The sequence below is a fragment of the Parus major genome, chromosome 18, assembly GCF_001522545.3.
Source record: "Parus major isolate Abel chromosome 18, Parus_major1.1, whole genome shotgun sequence".
Classification (NCBI taxonomy): domain Eukaryota; kingdom Metazoa; phylum Chordata; class Aves; order Passeriformes; family Paridae; genus Parus; species Parus major.
The window spans coordinates 3,100,082-3,123,042 of NC_031786.1; the positions used below are offsets into that span (position 1 = coordinate 3,100,082).

Below are 22,961 nucleotides of genomic sequence, written 5' to 3' on the forward strand. Positions count from 1 at the left end.
TGGTGTCTCTGGGGCAGGATTTTATTAGTGACAGCTCTCACTGAATTCAGTTAAAGCCAAAGTTTTGTCTCCAAAGTAACTGTTATTCAGTTCAGAAATAAAATGATCAGGCACAAGATTTCATTTAAAGCTTTGAACATCAACGTCAAGGAATCAAAACAATTCTGTTTCAAGATTCTGTTTCTCCAGGGTAAAAATTATTTCTGGGTTTGGACTCTTGTCCTTGCACGTTGTTGTGCTGAATTACAGGGAGAGGCTGTGGGGCTTTCTCTTCTCATTGTCCTGAGCTTCTGCCTCTGGTCTGAGCTTGGAACAATTGGATCTTAATTCTGATTGAGGACGGAGGAGGCTACTGCAGTGCAAAACACCCTGCCAAGGCTCTCTGCTGCTACATTCAATGGCAGTTTTATAAGGCTGTATCATAAGCAAAGCCTGCAAATCAAATGTGACATGGTGGGCAACCTGTGCTGCATGCAGTGGGTCAGAGAGATTTGGTGTTTAAGAAAAGACTACACGCTTTTCTGCTGTTGAAGAGCGTAAGCACTTTTGCCTTCCTTCCGCCACGAATGGAGATTATTCAATGGTTGGATTTAATGAATTCAAAATCCTTAGAAAATCACTAGAGCCAGACATCAATGTAAAATACTCCACCAGCTTTCTGTAGTGGAATATAATATTAGCTCTCCCACAATCTACTTCATGCATTTCAAAAGAATAGAGAACATTTTTAAACTAAAGAAGATAGCTTGGGCAGAAAATGATTGCCTGCCTTGGATGCCACTCTGTAACCCTTTAGGAGCCTGAGTTATTTCTCCCGGGGCAGGAGAAACAGAAACAGATGTCTTCTTTACCAAACTGGGAGGGGGAGGAAAAGGAGCAAAGATATTTTATTAATAAATGCTGTTAATGTGCTGTTACCTTGCACCGTCAATAGGAGCGTTGCTGCGGGGCTGGTGGCTCTGAGCCCGGGGAAACCCTGGTGCTGAGAGTCCCCTTTCTGCTGGTGGAGCCTGCTGAGAACCCACCAGAGCAGCCACCACCCTTCCTGTGTCCTGGGAGGATGAGGAGGACGTTTCAGTGCCATGTGGAATCCCTGCTCTGGGTACAGCCCTCCCCCTCCCTCTGCTCCAGCCAAAAGCATCTCTCCCAGCAATACTGTAATACAAATAAATAATATTAATTAAGGCTTGATAGGTTTAAAAAGCTATGGAAATAGCTTCTCTCCTGCTGTTTCAGTATCTCATTTCCCCACTCTGTCCAAACCCCCAAAGCCCAGAGGTACAAACATATATTTCAAATGAGAAGTTTGTTGAACCTCATTAAACTTAAATGCTCAATCCAGTTTTTCGGAAGGAGGTTTCACTCTGCTTTTGAATTTACCTGATTTCATTCTTCCATCCCTAATGGAGACATTCATTTAGAAGGTGATTTTTGCAAAGGCACTGATACACCTACAAACCACAACAGAAAAGAAAAGTGTAATTTACATTTTTAAACCAAGCATCTGTCTTTGGAGCTGTTCTATGTTTATAGGCTTCATGTCTGAGCAATTTGCCAAGGTCTCTGCAAAATAAAGACCAGCTTTTAATTTGTATTTGCTTTTTGCTCTCCCAGTTGTTTTTTTTCTGAAATGGACGAGCAGCTGAAAAGCCTCTCTGCGTTGGTATGCTGAGCACTGGAGTCACACAAGCACCTGCAGCCATCCACGCACTGCTCGGCAAGAGCACTGTATTTCTCGAGGTTTGTAGCTCTTGTCCTCCCACTCCCTAATTCATATACATAAAACTGGTGTGCTGCCACGTTCTCTCCACACAAATGCATTAGCTGATCAGGAAGCCTTCCCATTCATCTGGCTTGTCACTTGCATGAGGTGGAGGCAGGACCGACTTGTCAACTCGCGGTGATGAGAGTGAGGGGTGGAAGACAGGATAGCGCGACAAAAATGGTGTAGATATTTCTCCCCTTGGTTTTCCAAGGAAAAATATTTTCAGGTGCTGGATTGTCTCCACACCCTTCCAAACAGGAGCAAACCAGCAACCCAAATACTTGCCTACCACCTCCCTGTGTAATTAGAGTGAGGCTGCAGGGGGAAATCGTGGCTATACCCCCTTGATGGCTCTGCTATGGCTCCCTGGCAATGTGGGCACCTTCTTGGAACTGCGACGCCTCATCCCCACCGTGTTTGGCACCGTTTCCACGGTGATTTCCAGGGCAGCCCATGCAGCAGAAGGAAGGTGTGCAGAACCCACCCAAGAAAGAGCACTGAAGGTGCAAAGCTTTGCACCTCTAGGGTGGGCAAGACCTCCCTGCTCTCCAGACAGATCCTGGCGTCCCGCAGGATCGAGAACCAGCCTGCTTCACACTCACACCTTCGTCCCCTGGGAATTCCATGGGACGACAGAATGCTTTGGGTTGGAAGGGACCTTCAAGTCCATCTCGTTCCATTAGACCGGGCGGCTCCTAGCCCCGTCCAACCGGCCTGGAGCACGTTCCCCGGGATGGAACACGCCAGACGCGGCGGAGCCCGCTCAGACCGAAGCACCGGAGCGACGCTCGGCGGGCGCGCACCGGGGGCCGGGGCCGGGCTCTCCCCGGCGGGGCGGCGTCACGTCGGGGGTGTCGGGAGGGCTCCGTGCCTCCGGTGCCGGCCGGGCCGCCCCTCCCTCGCCGCCTCCCTCCGCCCGTGCCCGGTGCCTGCGCGGCCGGGGCGGTGCGCGGGGGCGCGGCCGGCGGCGGAGCCCGGCCCCGCGGCGGCGGCAGCGGCTCCCCCCGCCCGGCCCCCGCCCCCCGCCCCGTGACTCGGAGCCTCCCGCGGGCGCGGCGGCTGCCGGGCGGTGTCGTGCGGCCCCCCGCGCCCGTGCGGGGACTATGAAGCACCATGGTGTGGTGTGACCGTGGCGTCCAGATGCTGCTGACCACGGTGGGCGCCTTCGCCGCCTTCAGCCTCATGGCCATCGCCATCGGCACCGACTACTGGCTCTACTCCAGCGCCCACATCTGCAACGGCACCAACATCACGACGGACGAGGCGCAGGGGCCGCCGCGGAAGGCGCGGGGCGATCTCACGCACTCGGGGCTCTGGAGGATCTGCTGCCTCGAAGGTACCGGGGCCGCGCCGGGGAGGGGGGAGCAACTTCCCGGGGGGACCCGGCTGCGCTCCCGGAGCCGCCGGGCAGCGCCCGGGCAGAGCCCGGCAGGAGCTGGAGCCGGAGCCGCCGGGCTGAGCCCCGCCGGAGCCGGAGCCGGAGCCGGGGCCGGAGCCGGAGCCGCGCCGCTGCCTCGGACACGGCCGAGGAGGAGGATGGCGTTTCCGTGGCAACCGGCATCTCCGACATTGCCATGGGAACCGGCGGCGGGATGCGGAGCGCTGCCCAGGGGAGCGCTGCCCAGGGGGGCGACCTCGCTCCGCGACCATCGCCGGGGCTTCGGGGCTTTTGGGGGCTCCTGGCGAGGTCGGGGCTTTGGGTGCTTTAGGGCGCACCTGAACCCTGCAGGCTTCGAGGATGGGCCCCCGCCCCCTTCCTTTCCCCCGGGACTTTGGCTTTGGGAGCTTTGGAGCTCAAGCGCTGCTCTCGGGCAGGACAGCGGCAACTCCAGTTCGTCCCAGTCTGCCCCCAGACAGACACACCGGGAGCTCGGGTGAAGGGGGTGTTGCCACCGCTCGGGTGGTTCAGTGTGGACTCGGGGTTCCTTGGCACAGCCCGAGGGTCAGGCTGAGGATAGGAACAATAAAAAGATGCGTGCTTTGGCGGCCGAGCGGGGCATTCGGACCCCGCTCCCCGCACAGGCCGAACATGTGGCTCCCGCTCCGAAAATGGAGTTGTGGAGAAGGCGCGGCGGTAACTGCGGGGACAAAGAAGCACATGGGTGTTGCGAGGATTTGGCACAGAGGGTCGCAGAGCCCAGACGGGAAACAACATCTGTCAGCCGAGAGCGCGGGGCTCCGGCCGTGGGAAAGCGGCACATCCCCGGCAGAGGGACGTGCGCTGGCAGCGGGGCCGCGGCCACGGTGGCTCTGAAGCCCCTCACTCACCTGCTGGCCCATTCTCCCTGTGAGCGGCCGGCAGAGCCTCCGTGGTGCTGGAGGAACGGGAGATGTGGGGGAGAGGGAGAGCAGAGGAACACGGGTGACTTGTGCCGAGCTGCTTTGCGGCTCGGGGGCGTGGGGCAGCGGAGCCCCGCTCCCCACAGGGCTGCACCTCGTTCCATCAGCTCGGCTCAGCACACGGGAACTTCGCAAACCCGGCTTTGTGCCGTGTTCCCACTGACAGACGGCTCAGCCCAGACGAGCCCAGCTCCGGTTCAGAGTCGCAGCTGTGTTCAGATGGGTTTTTTCTCCTCCACAGAACAGGCTGTGGCGTGGTAGAAAACACCTCTTTCTCACGTCTGTTCTCATCTTCTCTTTTGGCTAATGATTTAAGGCTGCACTGTAATGTGATTTTTCTCTTAAAATACCGGATTTGCTACCTAGTAATAGTAGGCATACATAGAAGAGCTGTAGGAAAAGGAAATATTTTTAGATGCTAAAGAGAGAAAGAATTATTGAAATGTGAAGGTTTATGGGTAATAGCAATGCTTGGCTTTATGACTCTTAAAGGAAATCTAACACTCAGCACGGGCTTTTACAGCACCTGGAAAAAGAGGGTTTGCATCTGAGAGCTCCTGAGTTTGCTTGAGAGGTGCTGAGCATCCTCCACTTGAACTGAATCTTTTGATCTTCACTGAGCTTGTTCTAAGTGTCTTCAGCCTCCGTTTTCATGGAAAATAAGTTTGTTTGCATCTTGCAGGAGTTGCTGAGCTTGTTCAGCTAGACTGGACCTGTGACCTCCAGGAAACATCCCTGAGCTTCCCAATGCCAGCATTCCTGTGCGGTCTCCCAGTAACACCACTCATAGAAGTGAGGCGCAGCTTTGACTGAAACTGGTGGGATTTCTGCCTTGATTTCACCTGGGCTTAAGTCAGAACTTTATTTAGGAGAGCAGCAGTCAGGGGAGCTGAGGGGGCAGTGCTGAAGCAGCTCCCAGTAAGGCGGCCGAGCTCCAGTGTGGCTGCGTCACTGGGCAGCGCCGGTGCCCTCCTGGCACTCGCCAGGGTTCTTGCTGAACAGCCAGGAGCTGTGTGCAAGGGAAGCTCAAACCCCCAGCACTTTGGGGGATAAAAAGGCGTTTCATGGGACACATCAATCCGACAGCGAGGGAGCTGTTCTGCTCAAAATTCAAATGCTCATAATCAAATTATAAAGTTACAATTTTTAAAGTTGTCAAATATGTGCTAAGAATGCCCAATTTGAGAAAGCTGTCATCTGTTCTCAGAGCTGAGGAGCAGAGACTACATTCTCTCCTCCTTTTTCAGTATGTTCTGTTTTGTAAGATAAAATCTATAGATACAGTAAATTATTCATGTTTTAAACCATGCCATGGGATTTGGATTTCAACATGGAACCATGCCTTTGTTTTATAAAATAATAAAACCATTTCTAGGAGCTGATTTAAAACAACCCTCCCTTGACCATTTCAGAGCCTCGCTCATTTGAAGTGGCTGAGTCTTTTAGTAATCTAAAGGTAATATTGCAGTTCTGAGGAGATACATAGCAGGAAAATAACTTCAGTCATGGATTTTTATATGTGATTAAATGATTTGGCTTCAAAGCTATTTTTAGAAATCTTCTGGTGTTTTGAAGAAATAATGGTTTAAACGTCCTTAATTTATTTTAATGGCCTTTATTGCCATTTTCCTCATGTCAAAAAGACAAATCTGAGACACAAATGTGCAGAAGATGAAAATGCCTTAAACAGGCTCTGAAATTGCTTTTGACATACCTAAAGCATTTTGCTGAGCAAATTTCAGGCCAATTGAAATTTCCCAGTAAAATGTTTCTGAACTCTATCAATAAAACAACCTGTATGCTGGATTTTGAGCAGTCACCTGTTCTGTAGCCCCAGTTCCAAGATTTCAAACAGAATTGCTGAAACAGGGTGTAAAAGGATAACCTTATAATTCAATTATCAGGTGCTCCTCAATGTTTTCCTGTTTTCCTTTGAAACAATATTTTACAACAAATTGGCATCATAATTGGAGTGATACAGTTTAGGGATCAAGCATATTATCTTTGTTTGGAGCTGCAGGGATGAAATCATGTTTCAGTACTAGTAGTTGATACTACTATGGAGCTTAGTCACTCAAGAAGCAGAGTTAATGATACATCAGTCAAACTCTTGCCTGTCTAATCCCAATTTTGTTCTTTCAGCGTGTTTGTCAAAGGTGAAGGTAGGAGGTTCATTGAGTGGATTTTAAATAATTGCGCTGTTTCTGCGTGGATTTTTAAAAGTTGTATCCAAGGTAATTGCCTTCGGTGGGAAAGTGAAATGGTTCCTGGTGTGGATGTGCAGAACAGAAGTGGCTGAGCCTCTGCAGATGGCCCAGGGCTCCCTGGAAAAGCTGGAGTTTGGTTTTCTGGGCCCAAGACAACCACAGTAGCTGCAGCTGTGGCAGCTGAAGTTCAAATGTCACCAGAGTAGGGAGTTTCTGACAGAGCCACCATGCACCAATCAACCCAAAACCTGCACCCCAGCCCACAGACTCCCAACAAGAGCCAGCCAGCCCCATTTCTGGCTGCTGTTTGTTCCCATGTCCACACTGGAGCTGTGGTGGCTCTCACAAGCTCTGGGGTCAGAGCAGGGTCTTGCAAACACAGCAGAGGCTGTGTCCTGTGAGTGACCATGTTGTGGTCAGTCTAAGCTGAGAAAGGGAGATTAAATCACTCTGATTTCCCAGCAGCCCTGTTCCTATGGGAAATGTGTGGCACAGCTTCGTAAGCCTCGCACAGTCTTACTCACGAGGAGGATCTGATTAAAATATTTGCCTAGGAAAAAACAATGTTAAAAACACCACTTTATCCACTGAAACTGCTTATCTTGGTGAACAATCGTGCTGAAGTTAATAGGACAGCTCACAATAGAGCGCTCTGCAGGCTCTGTGACATCAAGATAGGAAATCAAGTAATGTACTTGTAATTTAAATTTATTCAAAGAGTATTTTATTAAACACTTCAGCACATGAATCTCTTTGAACCCATTGTGTCTACTGCTTTTAGCATTCCCTGTTTGCCATTTACTTTTCAAGTGGTGCAATTGGCTATTTAATTCACGTGGGCCCCACGTGTCCTTCCTGGCTGGAACGTTCATAATGGGGAGGAAGGATTGAGTAAATCATTTATGATTTTGAAAACTTGCACAAACACACATTTGCACAATTATTTGTGAGTCTTCCAGCTTGGATGAATGCGCACAAACACGGGAACCGCGGCACCCGCATGCGCTGCTTCCATGGATACTCCTGAAAACAAAATAAAAATGCTTATACCAATGTTTGAGGCAAGCAAATAAAGGCAGGCTGCTATCCATCAATGCTGCAAATTCATGGCTCATCCAAAAAGAATGAATATTCCTTAGTATTCTCCAAGCACAGCTATGAAGCTCCAGCACCCACCACTGTTTGTGGTGAAATAAACTGAATACAACGCGGACTTTTTATTCCAGCGCTGTGGCCAAAGTGTTATTTGGTGTGGAGTAAATGTTAAATCACCCTAAGATCAGCCTTGGAGGTTGAGGCACATTAAGAGGTGGTTGCTCTTCTCAGTCTGTGCAGGGACATGAGCCTGTGCTCACACTGAGAAAAGTGGTTGCAAAGGGAGAATACACAGATGGGTGTCTCTGCTCTGAAAAACTTGGTTTGGGATGCTGTAGCCTGTTTCTAGGACAATATATATGTATTATTGCACTCCTGAAGAGTGAGCTTTCACCCATGAATCCTTCAATGCAAACATAAACCCATCATTGAAGGACTTTGCTGAGATTCAGACCATGTTTGCACTTGTTCAGTCCATGCATCCTGCTCATACCATCTCCATTTCCTTGATGAAACTCAAGCTCAAGAAGGTCCATGTGCTTTATTCACTGTTTTTAAGAGCAATTCTTAGCACTCAAATGTCAGCTTTGCAAGCCTGGCTGAAGCAGAGAAGTTTTGGTGGCAACTAAGAACATTTTAGGCTAATTTTTTATTTATTTTTTTTTTCACAAGCATTCCATTTGTTAGAGTTTCTGAATTTGGAGATGGACACAGAGTTCACTCCCTTTGAAATATTGTCCATAGTATAAAATACTTAAAAATACTGAGAAATTTGGTGCTGGAGGACCTGTCAGCAGGGGATGGGTTAAGGTATTATCTAATCTCAAATGAAAAAAAAAAGAAAAAAAAGAAAAGCGTGTGTCTCAATGCACCTCTTTGAACATTTGTACAGAGGCTCTCAAATGATCTTATTGATGTCACAAAACATCCATTCTTCCCTGCTCTATGAAACAGGGATCTGAAGCTAATTGACTGAATATATGTCACTTTAATGAATTAATTTGCTTTCTTGAACTCGATCTACTCTATTGCCGGTAGGGAGCTATCAGGCTACACGAAGGTTTTGGTTTTTCCTCGGTGGCTCTCAGCATGTCAGATATCCCAGTGCAAAACTTGGATCCCAAAGACTGTGTGTGTGTTCATGGTGTTCCCTGAAGGCTGCAAACCAATGAGAGCACATTTGTAATCCAGCTGGAAAGCTCTTTCTGCTGTGCAGGATGCAGTGTGGGGAATATTAATCTCACCTCGGTTTCAGGATTGTTCTGGGGAGGTTTCAGAAATGTTTTGTGAAGAGTCAAGGAGGCGTTGGGTTGTACAAACAGGATCCTCGTGGCTGTGTTGTGCTGCAGTTACTGTTTTATTCTGTATATAGTTACACTGCATGTTCTGAGGACTTGACAGATGGCATTTGTGGTAGGATCTGTCAGAGCCATAGTAACTCATTTTGGGGTTTGTGGGGACCTCTGCAATGATGTAATGCAGTCTTTGGGCTTCGTCCAGCACTGTTACCTTTAACTGACCTTCTGCCATGGGCTTTATTGCTCTTTTTACATCCTGCCAGGGCTTGCCCTGCATTCTGGCAGCTCTACTGACCCTCACCAGTGTAAACTGGTAAAACAAGTCAATACAACAATGTGGTTTTCTTGTTCCTGTGAAATTTCAACAGTGATTATTCCTCCAGTACATCCTGGCCCATTTGCTGGGTCACACAGTGGCACCTCTGCTCAGGTCGTGCTGTCCCACCTGTAGCTTCAGTCAGTCTTGGCAGGTGCAAAAGACCTCATAAAAAACTCAGGGAGAAGGGGAGTGTACCTGATATCTCCATCCTGTAGTCTTGTGTGTTTTTCCAGAAAAAGAGGAAAAAAGGAAGAAATATTAAGAAGGGAAGCAAGTGCTTTCATCTCATCTCTAATTCCTTTGAGGAGGTAGGAGTACTTAGGTACTGAGTGTAATCTAAAGCCTGTTATTAACACCTCTCAGCTCCCAGATATTTAGTTGGTGTCTCTGTGGTTTCTGTGTTAAAGAACAGCAATTTCTGTAGAATTTCTGTATCCCCAAACTGAAAATGGAGAGGAAGGAGGAGGAGGATGATGATGAGCTTGTGGCTCTGGGCTTTTGTAGGTTTCCTGCTTGATCTGGGGCCTGTTACTTTATCTTCCTGCCCCTGACTGGGAGGGATAACTGTGCTTCCTTTCCACCCACTTCCCTCTCATTCTAATAATAAAATGGAAACGAAGATGTGGAGAAACTGGGACACGGCGAGAGGGCTGCCCAGCTCGGGGAAGATGCATGAACACGGCTTTAACTGGGTTTGAAGCGTTTTGCTTGCAACTTATGTTTTATACATGCAATATTTGGTGTTTAAGCATGTCTTCCTTGAGGGACAGGATTAAGTCTCATTCTCCACCTACGTAAAGTTAACTGCTTTCTAGGAAGGCGGTGGAATTGTGCCAATATAAAGCCAATATAAGAGAAGGGATCACAAATTTGTCCCTTCAATTGGACCTTTTCCTGCTGGTCCTTCTTTTCTGAGCCAAGACTCATCTCAAGAAATAAATCAAACTATCAAACTGAAAAACGGGTCCTGCTTCCAAACATTACTTGGTGCTTATCTTCATTTTAGATTTCTGTTTACTGGTATTTATTATGTCTCAGACTTATGGTTCAGCATCCAAATTCTTCCCAACAGATGGCAAGGCAGGATGCACAGGAGTAGTAAAATAAACAGGATAAATGCACAACTGCCCATATGTCTGAGAGGCTGATACACATTTATGACTTCAGAACAAAAGGGTGTTTGCAGCAGACAGCACCAGTGCTGGGCAGGACTTCATGTTTTTTTCTGCCTTGTTCTGAAGCATCTCACTTTTTCTCTGTGTTTTGATCAGTTAAATTGCAATAAATTTTGTCCTCCCTCTTCTACTCCCAGATAGTTCTTCCCCTTATTGGTTATTTGCTTCCACTACTGAAGTACATCAGTTCATTTTCTCTTCAACATTTTGATGTGGAATGTGACTCTTTCCTGGCATTCAGCTTGTATTTTTTCTTTCAGTGTGGCTGTGACACTTTTGAGGGGCACACAGAGGTGCTGGGGACCACAGCAACATTTGAGGCTTTCTCTATGTTGAGATTTATCATAATATTAATGACAAGTGGCCTCTCTACTATCTCAAAATAGCAAGCCTCCGGGCAAGCTGCCTGCAGGATGGATAGCCCAGCCTAGACAGACTTAGCTAGATTTCCCTTCAGATCTGGGGGCATTTTTGCCAGTTGTTGCATGCTGGGAGTCAAATGCAGTGGAAGCGTTGAAGCAGTTCTTGATTTAGCCTGGCAGAAAGTCCAGCCCTTCTTTCTCCTCCTTCCCGTGGCATCCTCTCAACAGCTTTGTTCTCTTCCTCTTTTTTCCTCCCCTTGCTGAAATGTTGTAACCTTCCTTCTGCTAAAGAGATACCTTTGAAATTAGCCCTTTGCTGACAGTGCATGAGTCCTTCTCTAGAAAATCTGTAGATACTGCCCTAGGTAGAAATTTAAGATTTTTCATTTCTCTTCTTAACTCTTGACCATCTCTGTTCCATCCTGCCAATGAAAAACGTGTAATCACTTACCTGTCCAAAGGGATAGTCTGGGTTCTCTTTTCCTCTACCTGTTTCACTTGTTTCCCAGGATTTATCCAGGCTCCTGCCTACTTAACAAATAACCCTGTAAATTCTTCTTCAACAGAATTGAGTCATTTCTTGTCAAATGTAATCCATGAAGGAATGATAGATTATAAACACACAGTAATGGTATAAAGAGATGGGTGAAGGGAGAGAACGTTATGGAATTACAGTATTTCCTGTACCAATTGCCAAGCCCTGATACAAATTAACCTCTTTTATTGTTCTTTTTCAAGCATTCCGCCTTTTAATTGCTGTTTTGGAATTGTGCCACTTAGTTGTGCCCTTTGAATGTTTCTCACTTAGCCAGTCCTGTTAGCTTGATAATGCCAAATGTTTCTCAGATATTCAGAAGCACTGAACATCCCCTGCTTGAGTGGGAGAGGGACCCAGCTCAAGCAGGAATTAGCACCCTTGTTTAGCTGCCAGGATGGTTTTTTCAGATTAAGTTAATAACCAGTTTTAAGTCACTGCCAATTCTCTACCGGGGTTTCAGATCAGTTGTCTCCCATTTATACTTTTTAAATGATGCAGTTTTGTGTAGAATATGGATGACTGGATATTTTCTCCTGTCCAAATATATAGCATTCAATAACACTGGGGTTGTTATTGTCTTCCTTGCATCCCAGAGGCACAGTTTATCTCTTGGTGCTGCAAGGCATTAAAAAGGAACCATGGCATGTCACAATTATGACTTGAAATAGGATCTTGCCAGAGGAACATTGCCTAAATGTAATCAAATCTAAACTATAACTTATTGCAAATACCTATCAGAGCTGTGCACACCTATCTCACAGCTCACTAGCTATCAGTGATAGCTGATAGCGAGGCACTGGATGATTTTATTGGAAGAATTGTCATGCTGTTGGGGTTTTTTAGAGTTCAGCCCCCAGCATTCAACTGCCTGCAAGCAAATGAAATAACAGACTCTCAATGCTGGAAGACCTTGTGACTATTTATTATTTGAACTTTCAAAGGTATCCAGATATGAAAGTTTGTGATACTCCTCCGTGCATGACTCACTAATGGCAGTAGTGGGCTTTAATCATCTTTGTCCAGTGGATATTCTAAATTCAAGTAAACCATAGCTGTGCTCCTTTACATAATGCATATATTTTAATGCAAAATTCTCTAGACTTGGTTTCTTTGTGTGTTAGATTGGTTTTAGCCAGATGATGAAACAGCAAGTTGCATTGTGTCACATCACATTTTCATCCACGGGGATTGTGAACAGGGTTGAATCCCTCAAATTCACTGAACAGAGCCCTGGTAGTGGAGCCAGTGAAGCCAATAGTCCAAAATGCATTGCTAAACTCCAGGTATGGTTCTGCTGAGTGTGGGAAGGTGATTTGCAGGCCACTGTGAACTACCAAAACTTCAGGAATTTGATTTCCATTGCAGAGGGAGAGCCCCAGACTCTGCTTCCCCCAGATTTAACATCTCCTGTTCCCACTCTGTACACCAGACTGAAGGCACTTCATTCAGTACAGCTGGAGCTCAGGAACAATTGTAACCTTTTCAACTGGGTTTTATTGGGGTACTGTTGGAAAACATCAGTACCAAACAGAGCTCTCCTAAACATGATAAAACATCAACTAATAAATCTGGGAGCTCAGTAGCAGTTAGGAAATGTTTCTTACAACCGAGTTGTTAACCCAAACCAGTTGGATCCTCACCCTCATCCTTCTGCCAGCCAGCAGGGGCTCAGTTATTTGCCATGACTGTGATTTGGGGGTCACCAGAGTGCTCTTTGCAGACAGACTGACCCCTTCCAGATGGAGCAGTAGGACACAGACAGCTCCAGTCCAAAAGCCCCTCTGCACACACTGAACCCAAGCCAATGAACAAGAGGCTGACTTTCCTGGCTCCTGCTTGGAGCTGCTTGGATGTTCCCACCTTGTGTTTGATCAGAGCTGGTCCATGTCCCCCCAGCCCTGCCCACTGTGAAAACACATTTCTGTCAGTCGAAAAAGATGCTCTGAGACAGTGAGCAGATTTTCCAAAGGGTGAGGCTTCCAACCTCTATCCACGCTTACATTGCACTGAGAGTCAACTAAATTTCATTTTTTAAGATACTTGGGTGTTTCAAAAGATATTTATCCAAGGCTATGCCAATATCTGCTCACTGTGAGATTAAACATCCTGTGTTCTGCTCCAGAGGATGGGAAGTGTTTCTCCTTTGCCCTGCACGTTTTGCTGTGCTCTTGTCCTTGCCTTTAGCTCTGACAAAAGCAGATGGTTCCGAGGTGCTTTGGGATCCTTAAAGATACAAGACCTGAAATAAACCATGCAGCATTTAGGAATGATGTTCACAGCACCACTTCTAATTACAGCCGTTGGAACAATTCATTTGCAATGTCCCGCTACGGTTGTGCTTATTAAAACAAAATCCTCTTTATAGTTTGGTAGCAAATTAAGAGGGGAAAACCACAGCTATCCTGTTCCATCCCATGCCTTTGAAAGAGGTTTACCTTCATAATTTGCTTTCTAGGGATATTTCCCTTGTTTTCACTTGTGCTCCTGGTCTGATTTTTTAATGACTTACCCGGTGTCTCTTGGTAGCCATTTCCCAGTGACCTTTTTGCTCATTTTATTTTAATTTCTGTGTATAAATGGCAGCGTTCTAGCTGGAGACATTCTTTGGGCACAGCACAAAAACCCCATAGGGAAGGAAAAACAGGCCAGAAATTTTCCACCTGAATTTTAAGCATTAACCCAGGGCTTTGGCCACACAAAGAGCCAAGCACGCTCAGCTCACACGCCAGAGCTGGATCCTGGTCCAGGATCAGGGCCAGACCTGGGCAGCAGGACCTCACCATCAGCATCTCCAGGCATCAGCACTGGATGCAGCTACTCCCACAGGTTATCCCATTTTCTGGCATGACTGCTGTGCCCCGGGAGGGCTGAGCAAGTGCTTGCAGCTGGCCAGAATATGGGTACACAGCTCCTAATGCTGATTTTATAGCATTAATGTGCACCTGTTTTGGTGGCCAACTGGCACCGTGCTCAGCCTAAAATGTCTGTGCAAGCTCTGTATTAAAAGAGGCATAAGAATTAGCATGTATCAAACATGTCATTAGACACGTGCCTGGTAGACATAATGCAGGATAATGAATATGATCACAAGAATAAATTAATAACCGAAAATATTTTTTGTACGTGTGCACACTTAAAACAGGGTAGGAACTAAGTGACACTTGTGTCACCAGTTTATAATTAAAATGCAGTGCTTGAATGGAAATGTAAGCTTCAATTAGCCAGCACGACCCTGCTTCCGGCTTTACTTCCCACTGAAAAGCAACGATAACAAGCTCACATTTATTATCAGAGTTTTTCCTGGAGCTGTGCACTGAAACATGCTCACATCTGAGCCCTTTCACTGAAGACATTTTTTCGCTTCAGCAGTTTGGCATGCCATACAAAGGCTCTCTGATTTTTAGTGATGTTCACCTCCTCTTACATAAAAATGTTTTCTGTGCATATTATTTGGTTTTAGTTGAAGTCCAGGTGCACGGGTTACTGAAGAACCAAAGGGATGGCTCATCACAGAGCACAATGGGTAATTATTGCTGAGCTTCACTGTATTGCACAGACAAATCCTTTCTTGGAGCTCAGCATTGTGGCTGTGAGAAAGAAAATACCTACGATCCAGCCCAAAGTCCTACAAGGGTAAGAATAGATCCTGTGGGAGATGCTTTGCCCATTTCATTTTTAACTCTCTCAAGGGACAGAGCTTCACAGTTTTGTTTAGAGACACTATTTTGCATTTTAATTTCACCAGTGGGAAGTTAATACATATATAAATTATGAGGTCTCATGTGTTCCCATTTCATCCCAAGAGGATGTTAGGCATTTTGTAAAATGGCTAAACAATTCTCTGGGTTCTGCCCCCCATTAAAACCAAGATTTATCTTGATTTATGATCCAAATTTTGCTGCTGCTCTGCCTGAGGATTGAGCTTAATTTCTGCAAGAGAGGGCAGAGTCCTTGGCTGTGCAGGCAGGAGGAAAACCCATTAGGCTTCTGCCCAGCCCCACACTCAGCGCTCCACGAGAGGGGCAGAGCCATCCACAGGAGATCCAGGTCCTTGAGGTGCCTTTTGAGAGATCCTGACATCTTCCCAATCCCCCCCAAAAGAGGAACCTTTTAGTCTAGGACTTATTCAGCCTTGTGCCCATGCAGGAGGCACCTTTTGGGCATTTTTACACCCTTCAAATTGGTCCCTGTGCAGAGAAGACCGCAGGAATCTGGGTCCCAAGTAGCAAGGGTAGGGAATGGCCACCTCAGCCAGTGCTTAGGAGAGCTGGTGAAAAGCACACAAACCCCAACAGCCCCAAAATGTCAAGGCTGAGCAGTTGAGCCTCAGAAAGTGTATTTAAGGAACATGTCCTCCCTGACAGAGATGGACCAAATGTCCTCACAGATTTCTTTTGCAATGCCCCCTCCAATATTTTAAGCAATTTCTACGGGCAGAATTCTTGTGATGTAGGAGTGGATGTCAAGCCAGGATATCTCAACTCAGAATAGATGTGTGCTCTTAGCTTTGGGTCAGGCAGTGACGTGTGGTGGAGTTAGAGCCTCCAGGAACTCTTCAAGTTGTAAAAACTACAAAGCTCCTGGTTTTTCGCTGGTGCTGTTCACATGGGACAGAGTGACCTCTCCAGAAAGCCCTTCCAACAGCAGCCGCAGTCTCTCTCAATAGCATTTAATAACTACCCATGGAGAAAATTACACTCTATTTAAAAGGCCAGAAAAATCATCTTCAGTTTAACTCTGCTGACTTTGGTAGAATTACACCAAAAATGAGTTCTCTCTGATATCCTTTCCCATACTAATGTTCAGTAGCTGGGCATAAAAACCCTTTCCAAGGCAGATTAAACAAGTCCAAATGGTGAAATATTCTTTTAATTTTCTTTCACACACGTTATTTTAGGTATAGCTTGGAACTCTGCCCTTACGAGAGGCATCCCTTTAAATATTTATACAGCATCAATATGTAGCCACCTTCATACGTTTTTAATGATATGTTCCTTTCTAAATTAACCATTAGGTAACCCTGTCCTATGGTGTTCTGTATTTTGCACTTTGCATTTACGCTACCCGTGGATTTTTATTTTTTTTTGTTTCTCCGTGGAACAATGAAGATGTCAAGGCAAGGCCCAGGGGGACTGTGGAAATGGAATTCTTGGAGCACCGCTGCTGTTGCCATGTGGACACACACTCAATAGCAACTCTGTGCTGCCCTGCAAGCCAAGGGGATGCAGCCCCAGCCCCACTGCTGGGCCCTGGCACTTCAGAGCCAGGGCAATGGCAGCTCCTCGCTCCTGGAAATGGAACTCCCACAATCAGGGGGGAAAGGTGTTGAAGCAAACCCAAGCAAAGGAAGGACAGGACGGGATAACTCCATTTTGAGGCTCTCCTTGAGAACCAGTAGGTTTCTGGATCTTCCAGAGATTTTTCTCTTTTTGTTTTTTTCTTCTTAATTGTGTTATTAAGATGCTACAATGTGCCAAAGTGAGCAGGACCAACTCCACCAGCTGAGTCAAAAATCTTTTTCTCGTGATCTCTTTGCTCAGCCCTGATTCAGCCTGAAAACCCACAGATGAGTAGAAGTGTTGGTACAAGCCATGGGTTTTTATAACTCTGGGATCTTGGAGTCCTGTTTAATTACACCACATTATCATAGCAAAGCAGTTTGTGCAGAAGCTGCTCATGGCTTGTTTCCCCTCCCTCCCTCCCGAGGGGACCGCAGGAGATGGCTGCACCATGAGATCACGGCTGCAGAACCAATCCCTTAGCAAAGCCTTAGCAGACAGACAGACACACAGACAGACACACAGACAGACAGACAGACAGACAGACACCTCTCCTAGTTTTGGAATGGAGATTATCCCCCTGACCAAAAAAAAAAAAAAAAAAAAGGGACATCAGAGTTTATCCTGTGCCCTTTTATACTGAAAAATATTCCCACACGCTGCTTCACAAAGAGGAGCTCACCCTTTAGAGCTGGAATCCAACCTCTCCTCCTCTGAAAGGGCCTTACCCTGTACTTGTTTTGTAAGTAAGAGCTTCAGTTAAGTCAGCAGAGATTTTGTCTGCGGATAATGGGCTCAAGGAAATACTGAAATGCAATTTCCCTGAGTTGCAGGGTGTTGAAGGCAGAGGTTGAGTCAGCAGCAGTGCCCTTGGAGCCCCGCGGAATTGGTCCCAGGCAGGATGTCACCAACTCCTACACTGCAGACAAGGCAAAAGGCACAGGGGTGCTTTTCTGTCTTCCCTCCAGTGAAGCAGATCTGGTAGGGTTTGGCTGCAGCAGTGATGTGGTTTCTGGGTTTTTAAATGCACTGGTAAAGGGACATTGTTTGCTCCCAACAAAAGCCGCCTGGGCTTGGCATTCCTGACAGGTGCCTGAGGAAAAGAAGCCAGGCAGCAGCTGAAATCCAACAGACTGCTCCCTTCCAAGGTATGGCCAAGCTGAACTTGTGCTGTTATTTGAGGCTTTTCTTTGGGTTGCAGAGGCAAATTTATTTTTTTTTATTTTTTTTTTTTTTGTGTTTCCTGCAAATATGTTTAAATTCTCTCTGTTTTGGAGGCAAGTAGTCAATGCATCTGAAGTGCATACTTGACATATGTTTCTTTTCACATGCTGTCCTCCATTCATTTCATGCAGCAGATGCTCAGTTTACCACTTTAAATGTATTCTTATTTACTAGAAATTATTTTAGAAAATAGCTGTTTGGAACTAAACATTTCCAGCCCTTCTTTTGGGAGCAGAGAGCTCCTTTTTGCAGCTGTCCTGGGTGGCTGCATGCAGATGTTGACAGGTTAATTTGCATTTGAAGAGCTGGGTGCAGTGAGCTAAGCAAGGGTTTTTCTTCCCTGCCTCTGAAGGCAGTCACTTCGCACTCCTTGCCAAATTGAGCCCCGATGTTACTCTTCTTAATTAACTAGAGCAACATCCGAGCTGAGTTTGGCCCATTGTTAGCTGGCCATTTATTACAGGGTTGAATTAAACCCCTTGGCCGTGTAGAAGAAAGGCTTTTATTCTGAAAATTGATTGTACAAAAGTGAAACACAAGGACAGCCCTAATTCACAGCAAGGTGGTAGGTACAAGCTGGTTTATCTGATTTCCTCTATCCTGTTGCCAGAAGCTGCAAGTCCAACCTGGTTTTCCTGCCTGCTGCACACTGCTGAGGTCAGAAATGGTTTAGTAAAAAAGGAATCCTGATGTTAAGAAGAATGTGCAGCTCACACTGCTCAGCCCCCCTTCCCAGAGACTATTCTTTTTCTTCTTGTTGTGGGCTTCTTTTTTCCCTTTAAAATAAGTTTCTATCAAGACTGTGAGCACAAAGACCCAGATTTAGACTTCAGTCCCTTCCCTTGCTATGGGAAAATGCAGAAGTCCTGATCCACAGCCCTGCTGTCAGCCTCTAGGAACTTTTGCTGCTGGTCTTTCATGTGCCTGATCCATCCACATCGGCTCAAAGCAGAGACCAAAAGCTTCCATGCTGCAGCAGGGAGAAGAGCTGGCAGAAAAAAAAGAGTTGTAGCCCTGTCACCACCAAGGCCCCCTTTGCTTCCTCTTTGGTTTCTTTTCTTCCCTTTAGATGCTACAAAACTGTCAAGGAAAGCTGCATCCTGTGGGTATTAGAGCACTGAGATGAACCTACAGGCATGAGAAGACATAATTAATGTTTCTCTGGTGGTTTTTTTCACCTTTTTGCCACACTTCTGTGCTTTTCTGCCTCATCCCTGCCACGATCTGCCGTGATGCTGCTCTCACTTCTCCCCCCCATCATCTGGATTCCAGCTCAGTTTGCATCCCCCTGGGTGAGGCTGCCATGGGGACAAAGTCACCCATCTGAGGGACAAAGTTACCCTTCTAAACTGATGAATTTTGATATTTATTTGCAGGCATTAAATGAACACTCGTAACATGTTGGATTCAGCCTGCATTCCTGGCAAAATTCTTCCTGGTCACAGTCAAATGCAAACTAATTCATCACCCCAACTGTGCATGAGGGAGGCACTGGCACAGTGAGCTGTCTCAAAGGGAAGTGTTTGCTCCAGTCCATCATTTGCATCACACATGAAGCTTTTCTTGGAGATATCTTTGGGTTTTCTACGTAAGAACTTGAGGGGAGGGGATGGGGATGGAGAATGTGGCTGTTAGACAGGCATGATTCAGGTACCCATGGCGACATGAGATCACTCTGCATTGTCACCAGCACAAGGAGATTACCTTATACAAGAATAACTAAGAATAGAATTTTTGACCTTCAATATTTCCTTATCTGTAAACATTAGATCTGCAGAGCAGTGCAGCCCTGCTTGTCAACAAGAAGAAATAAAAGAAAAATAAAACTAATTTAAAACCCCACAGTGGCAGTGGAATAAATTCATACATTTATCATTTCAGAGGTTCCCATCACTCCTGCCTCTTTTCCTGCAAGGTTTAAATGATTACATATTTTTTGTGTGTTATGTTTACTCTCCTAAGAATAGAACACACTTTACAGAAGCTCATATGGATGAAAAAGCATTTTCCTTTTGCACTGTTGCTCACAGTTAACACACACAAACCTACACCTTGAGCTTTCCAAAACCTGGGTTTGTACCATCAAATAAATTATTGACATATGCAGAAATTTATTTTAAGTCCTTAAAAGTTGAGTGTTTATTACTTCAACTTTTGCTATAAGAAATATCGTGGATCTCAGTGATACTGGGCTTTATCTAGTCCAGTAAAAGGGGCAGATTTTTCACAACACTTGCACTTTAGTGCTCCTGCCAGCACTAAAATTGGAGATATTTGAATGAAGAAAAGATCCTTAAAGTGAAGAAATGCAGGATGAGGTTCTAAGCTTACCATAACAACCTGAAAGAACTTTGTAAAATGAAATTCAGCATCTGCTTCTGTAGATGTCTCAGGTTTTAAGTCTCTGAGGCAGAGGGTAATTTTTGAGCAGAATTTTAACTTGCACATACATGAATTATTTCTAGTGACTGGCTCAAAAATAGCGATTTGAGGCTGTGCAATGTGTTCACACAGGGCTGGAGCCTGGCCAGGCCTGGGGACACAAAACTTTCTGCACACACCTGGACCACACACCCCACCTTGGGTCTGGTGCTGTGGGCTGGGGTCATCAGGGAACAGCCAGGGTTTGGGTCCAGACATCTTCCCGAGGTCTGAGGTGTAGTTTGGAGTGGCTGGAGGCCAAAGGCAAAGTGCTGTCCCCCAGGAGCAGAGGCTCCTGGTGCTGAGTGATGCAGAGGTGCAGCTGTCACAGCCTCCCTGAGATGGGAACAGCTCAGACTCCCTGTTGGGATTGGGCTTCCAGTCACCATCCAAGTCATGGGGCTCAGGCTCCTCGTCTGCTTCACCAGGAGAAAGGATTTTGTACTTCTCTGAGAAGGAAGAGGAGGCTGTGGTGTGGGAAAAGCAGCTCCCAGGTGCTCACTCATGAAAACACTCATTTTTTAAGGAAAAAAAAAAAAAAAATCCAAGAAGAAACACATTTAAAGCAGAAGGGGATGGCACTATCCCTGCTGGAGCCCCCCTGAAGTCCATGAAGGAGCCCCTGGCGTATCCAGCAGTTGCAGGTCAGCAGCCCATGTCTGTTGGGATTGTGGGGAGCTGCTGCAGGAAAGCACTGATGTCTCATGAGGGCACGGCTCTCCTACCCCAGAGCCTGCAGGAGCAGCTCTGCAGAGGAGTTTAGGTGATGCTGTGCCTGAAAACTCAAAGCTCAGCCTGCAAACCCCAGCGCCCAGGCCAACAAACGACACTGAAGAGCTCAGGAGCTCATGGACAGCAGGCTGACATCAGACACAAGCCACAGGGCTGATGTTTGGGGCTGTGCTCATCCTCAGGGCTGGCCATCACCTCTCTGAGCCCTGCAGTCAGCAGTGCAGGAGTGCACAGCCCATCCCTCCCGGAGCTCAGTGACGCTGCACGTCCTCCCTCTCCAGCAGGTATTTACCAGCCATAACCCGGTGATTCCAGTCTGTAGAGCAGAAGTAATCCACAGTCACTGGGCAAACTTTGTCCAGAGCTTATTTGGGAGAGAAAGCCCTGCTGCATGCTGCTGGGTGCAGGAGGGCTGCCGGAGCAGGGTGATGTTTCGACATGACTGGGTATTTTTAGAGCCATTCTATAGTGCAGGATTTTTAACTTCCATTTCACAGCCCTTGAAGCCTGGCAAACTTTCATTAACATTTGATGCCTTGAAGTCATGCAAGGTCTGGGGGGAAAGGGAGGGGAAGGAGGGAAAAGGAATATACCTTTTTGGAACTAAGTTGCTGGGAAGCTTAGAAAAAGCCTTCAGTCCCTCCTTTTTGTACCAGGTGGTTTTAAAGGACCTCAACCATTCAGAAAACCAAGCTAGAATTCCAAACCTTGGCTGGGTGGAAGAGTCTTAATTAATATGTGAAATAGCTGGAGTCTCTCTGGCCCTTGGGGAGTTGAACTCCACCACTCTGCAAGGATCATGTCTCTCTTCTTAGCCCATTATTAGGCAAGTTTGCTCATACAGGGCTGATTGGCCAATAAATCCCCCACATTATTGATAAACCACCAGGCATCCATCCTCGAGCAGAGAACACAAGCCATGGAGAAGTCAAAGGATTTGCTCCCACTCCCACTGCCCTCACTGCCGATTCTGCTCAGCACAAAGTAAGGCTTTTTTGCCCAAAGTTATAACCAATGAAAACAGTGCTTCCCTGGCTACAAGGCAGACTTTCAACTGGAAAATAAGTTAACAGAAACTCTATTTTTCCCCCCTCTAAATATACACACATACACACACACACAGAGCGTCTCTTCGCGCACACAACTGAGATTTTTCATAGGCTGAGGGAGTAGGAAGAAGAGACGTATTTTTGTCTCCTTGGCAAAAATATATTGGCAGCATATCAGTGAGTTGTAAAGATTGAGTAAGTACCAGAGCACGGCCCTGTGAAGCGGGTTTTGGAAAGCTGCCCTTTGGCTGCCTCTGCCCGTCTGCCAGGGCCGTGGCAGGGACACTGCCCTGGGGGACTCGGCCTGAGGGGCACAAACAGCCCACCCAGGCTCCTGAGGAGGAAGAGGAGGTTGCACTAGGTGGAAATGAGGAGCTGTCAGCTCTGCATCACGCCAGATGAGGTGTCTGAAGGGGAGAGGAGCTGTAAACCTCCCCTGGGCATGGCAGCGTTCCCGGGCGGTCGGAGTGCCTGACTCCTGATGTGGACCTGGCAGGAGGTGTCACCAAAGGGGTGGTGTCACCAAAGGGGTGACAGACTGGCCCTCCCCTCCTTTCAAAACTCAGGGGGAAATCAGGTCCCCCAGATGTTGTTATCCAAGGGCAGGGAGAAACATGAAGGGCTGAGGGAGCAGGAGTCACAGCACAAGAGCCACCGCAGCCGGGCACGGGGGACCTGCCCTTTGCTGCTCTTCCCAGAAAAAGGAAAACATTGTGGTTTTCTCCTCCCAGCTGTAAACATTCCCAGCTGCTTCCATGCCATCCCAGGACAGGAGAAGGCAATGAGCATTTCTGGTTACAATGGCAGATGTGCCTGGTGATGGTAAGGGCTGAGACTCTCAGATACATTATTTAAAGCAAATTCTGGGATTCTAAATTGGATTGCTCAAAGTTCCCAGCACCACTGTCCTTCCCCAGTGCAGGTAGAGACATTTCATAGTAAAACACAATCCTGAAACACTGAAAGTAAACTCAGAAATCTCGATAATGAAATATTTATGAGTCTGTGCTTTGGTGCATTGTAATTTTGCATGATATGTTTTGCTTTTCAAGACTGACTAGATTAAGGCTCTTCTGATTCATTAAACACATTTTCCCAAATGCTGTTTCTACAAATATTGTTGGGTCATTGTGTTTAGTTGCATTTATTAGCTGGTG

The 22,961-nt window shown here is 46.7% G+C and overlaps 1 protein-coding gene across 1 annotated transcript in view; it reads left to right on the forward strand.

The window, feature by feature from the left end:
• The first annotated feature begins 2,793 nt into the window (after positions 1–2,793).
• Positions 2,794–22,961, forward strand: part of CACNG4 (calcium voltage-gated channel auxiliary subunit gamma 4) — a 43,720-nt gene continuing 23,552 nt past the window's right edge. Inside the window, exon 1 of the mRNA XM_015645442.1 lies at positions 2,794–3,101. Coding sequence (XP_015500928.1) covers positions 2,879–3,101 — 223 coding nt within the window. The 5' untranslated portion in view covers positions 2,794–2,878. The remainder of the gene's footprint in view (positions 3,102–22,961) is intronic.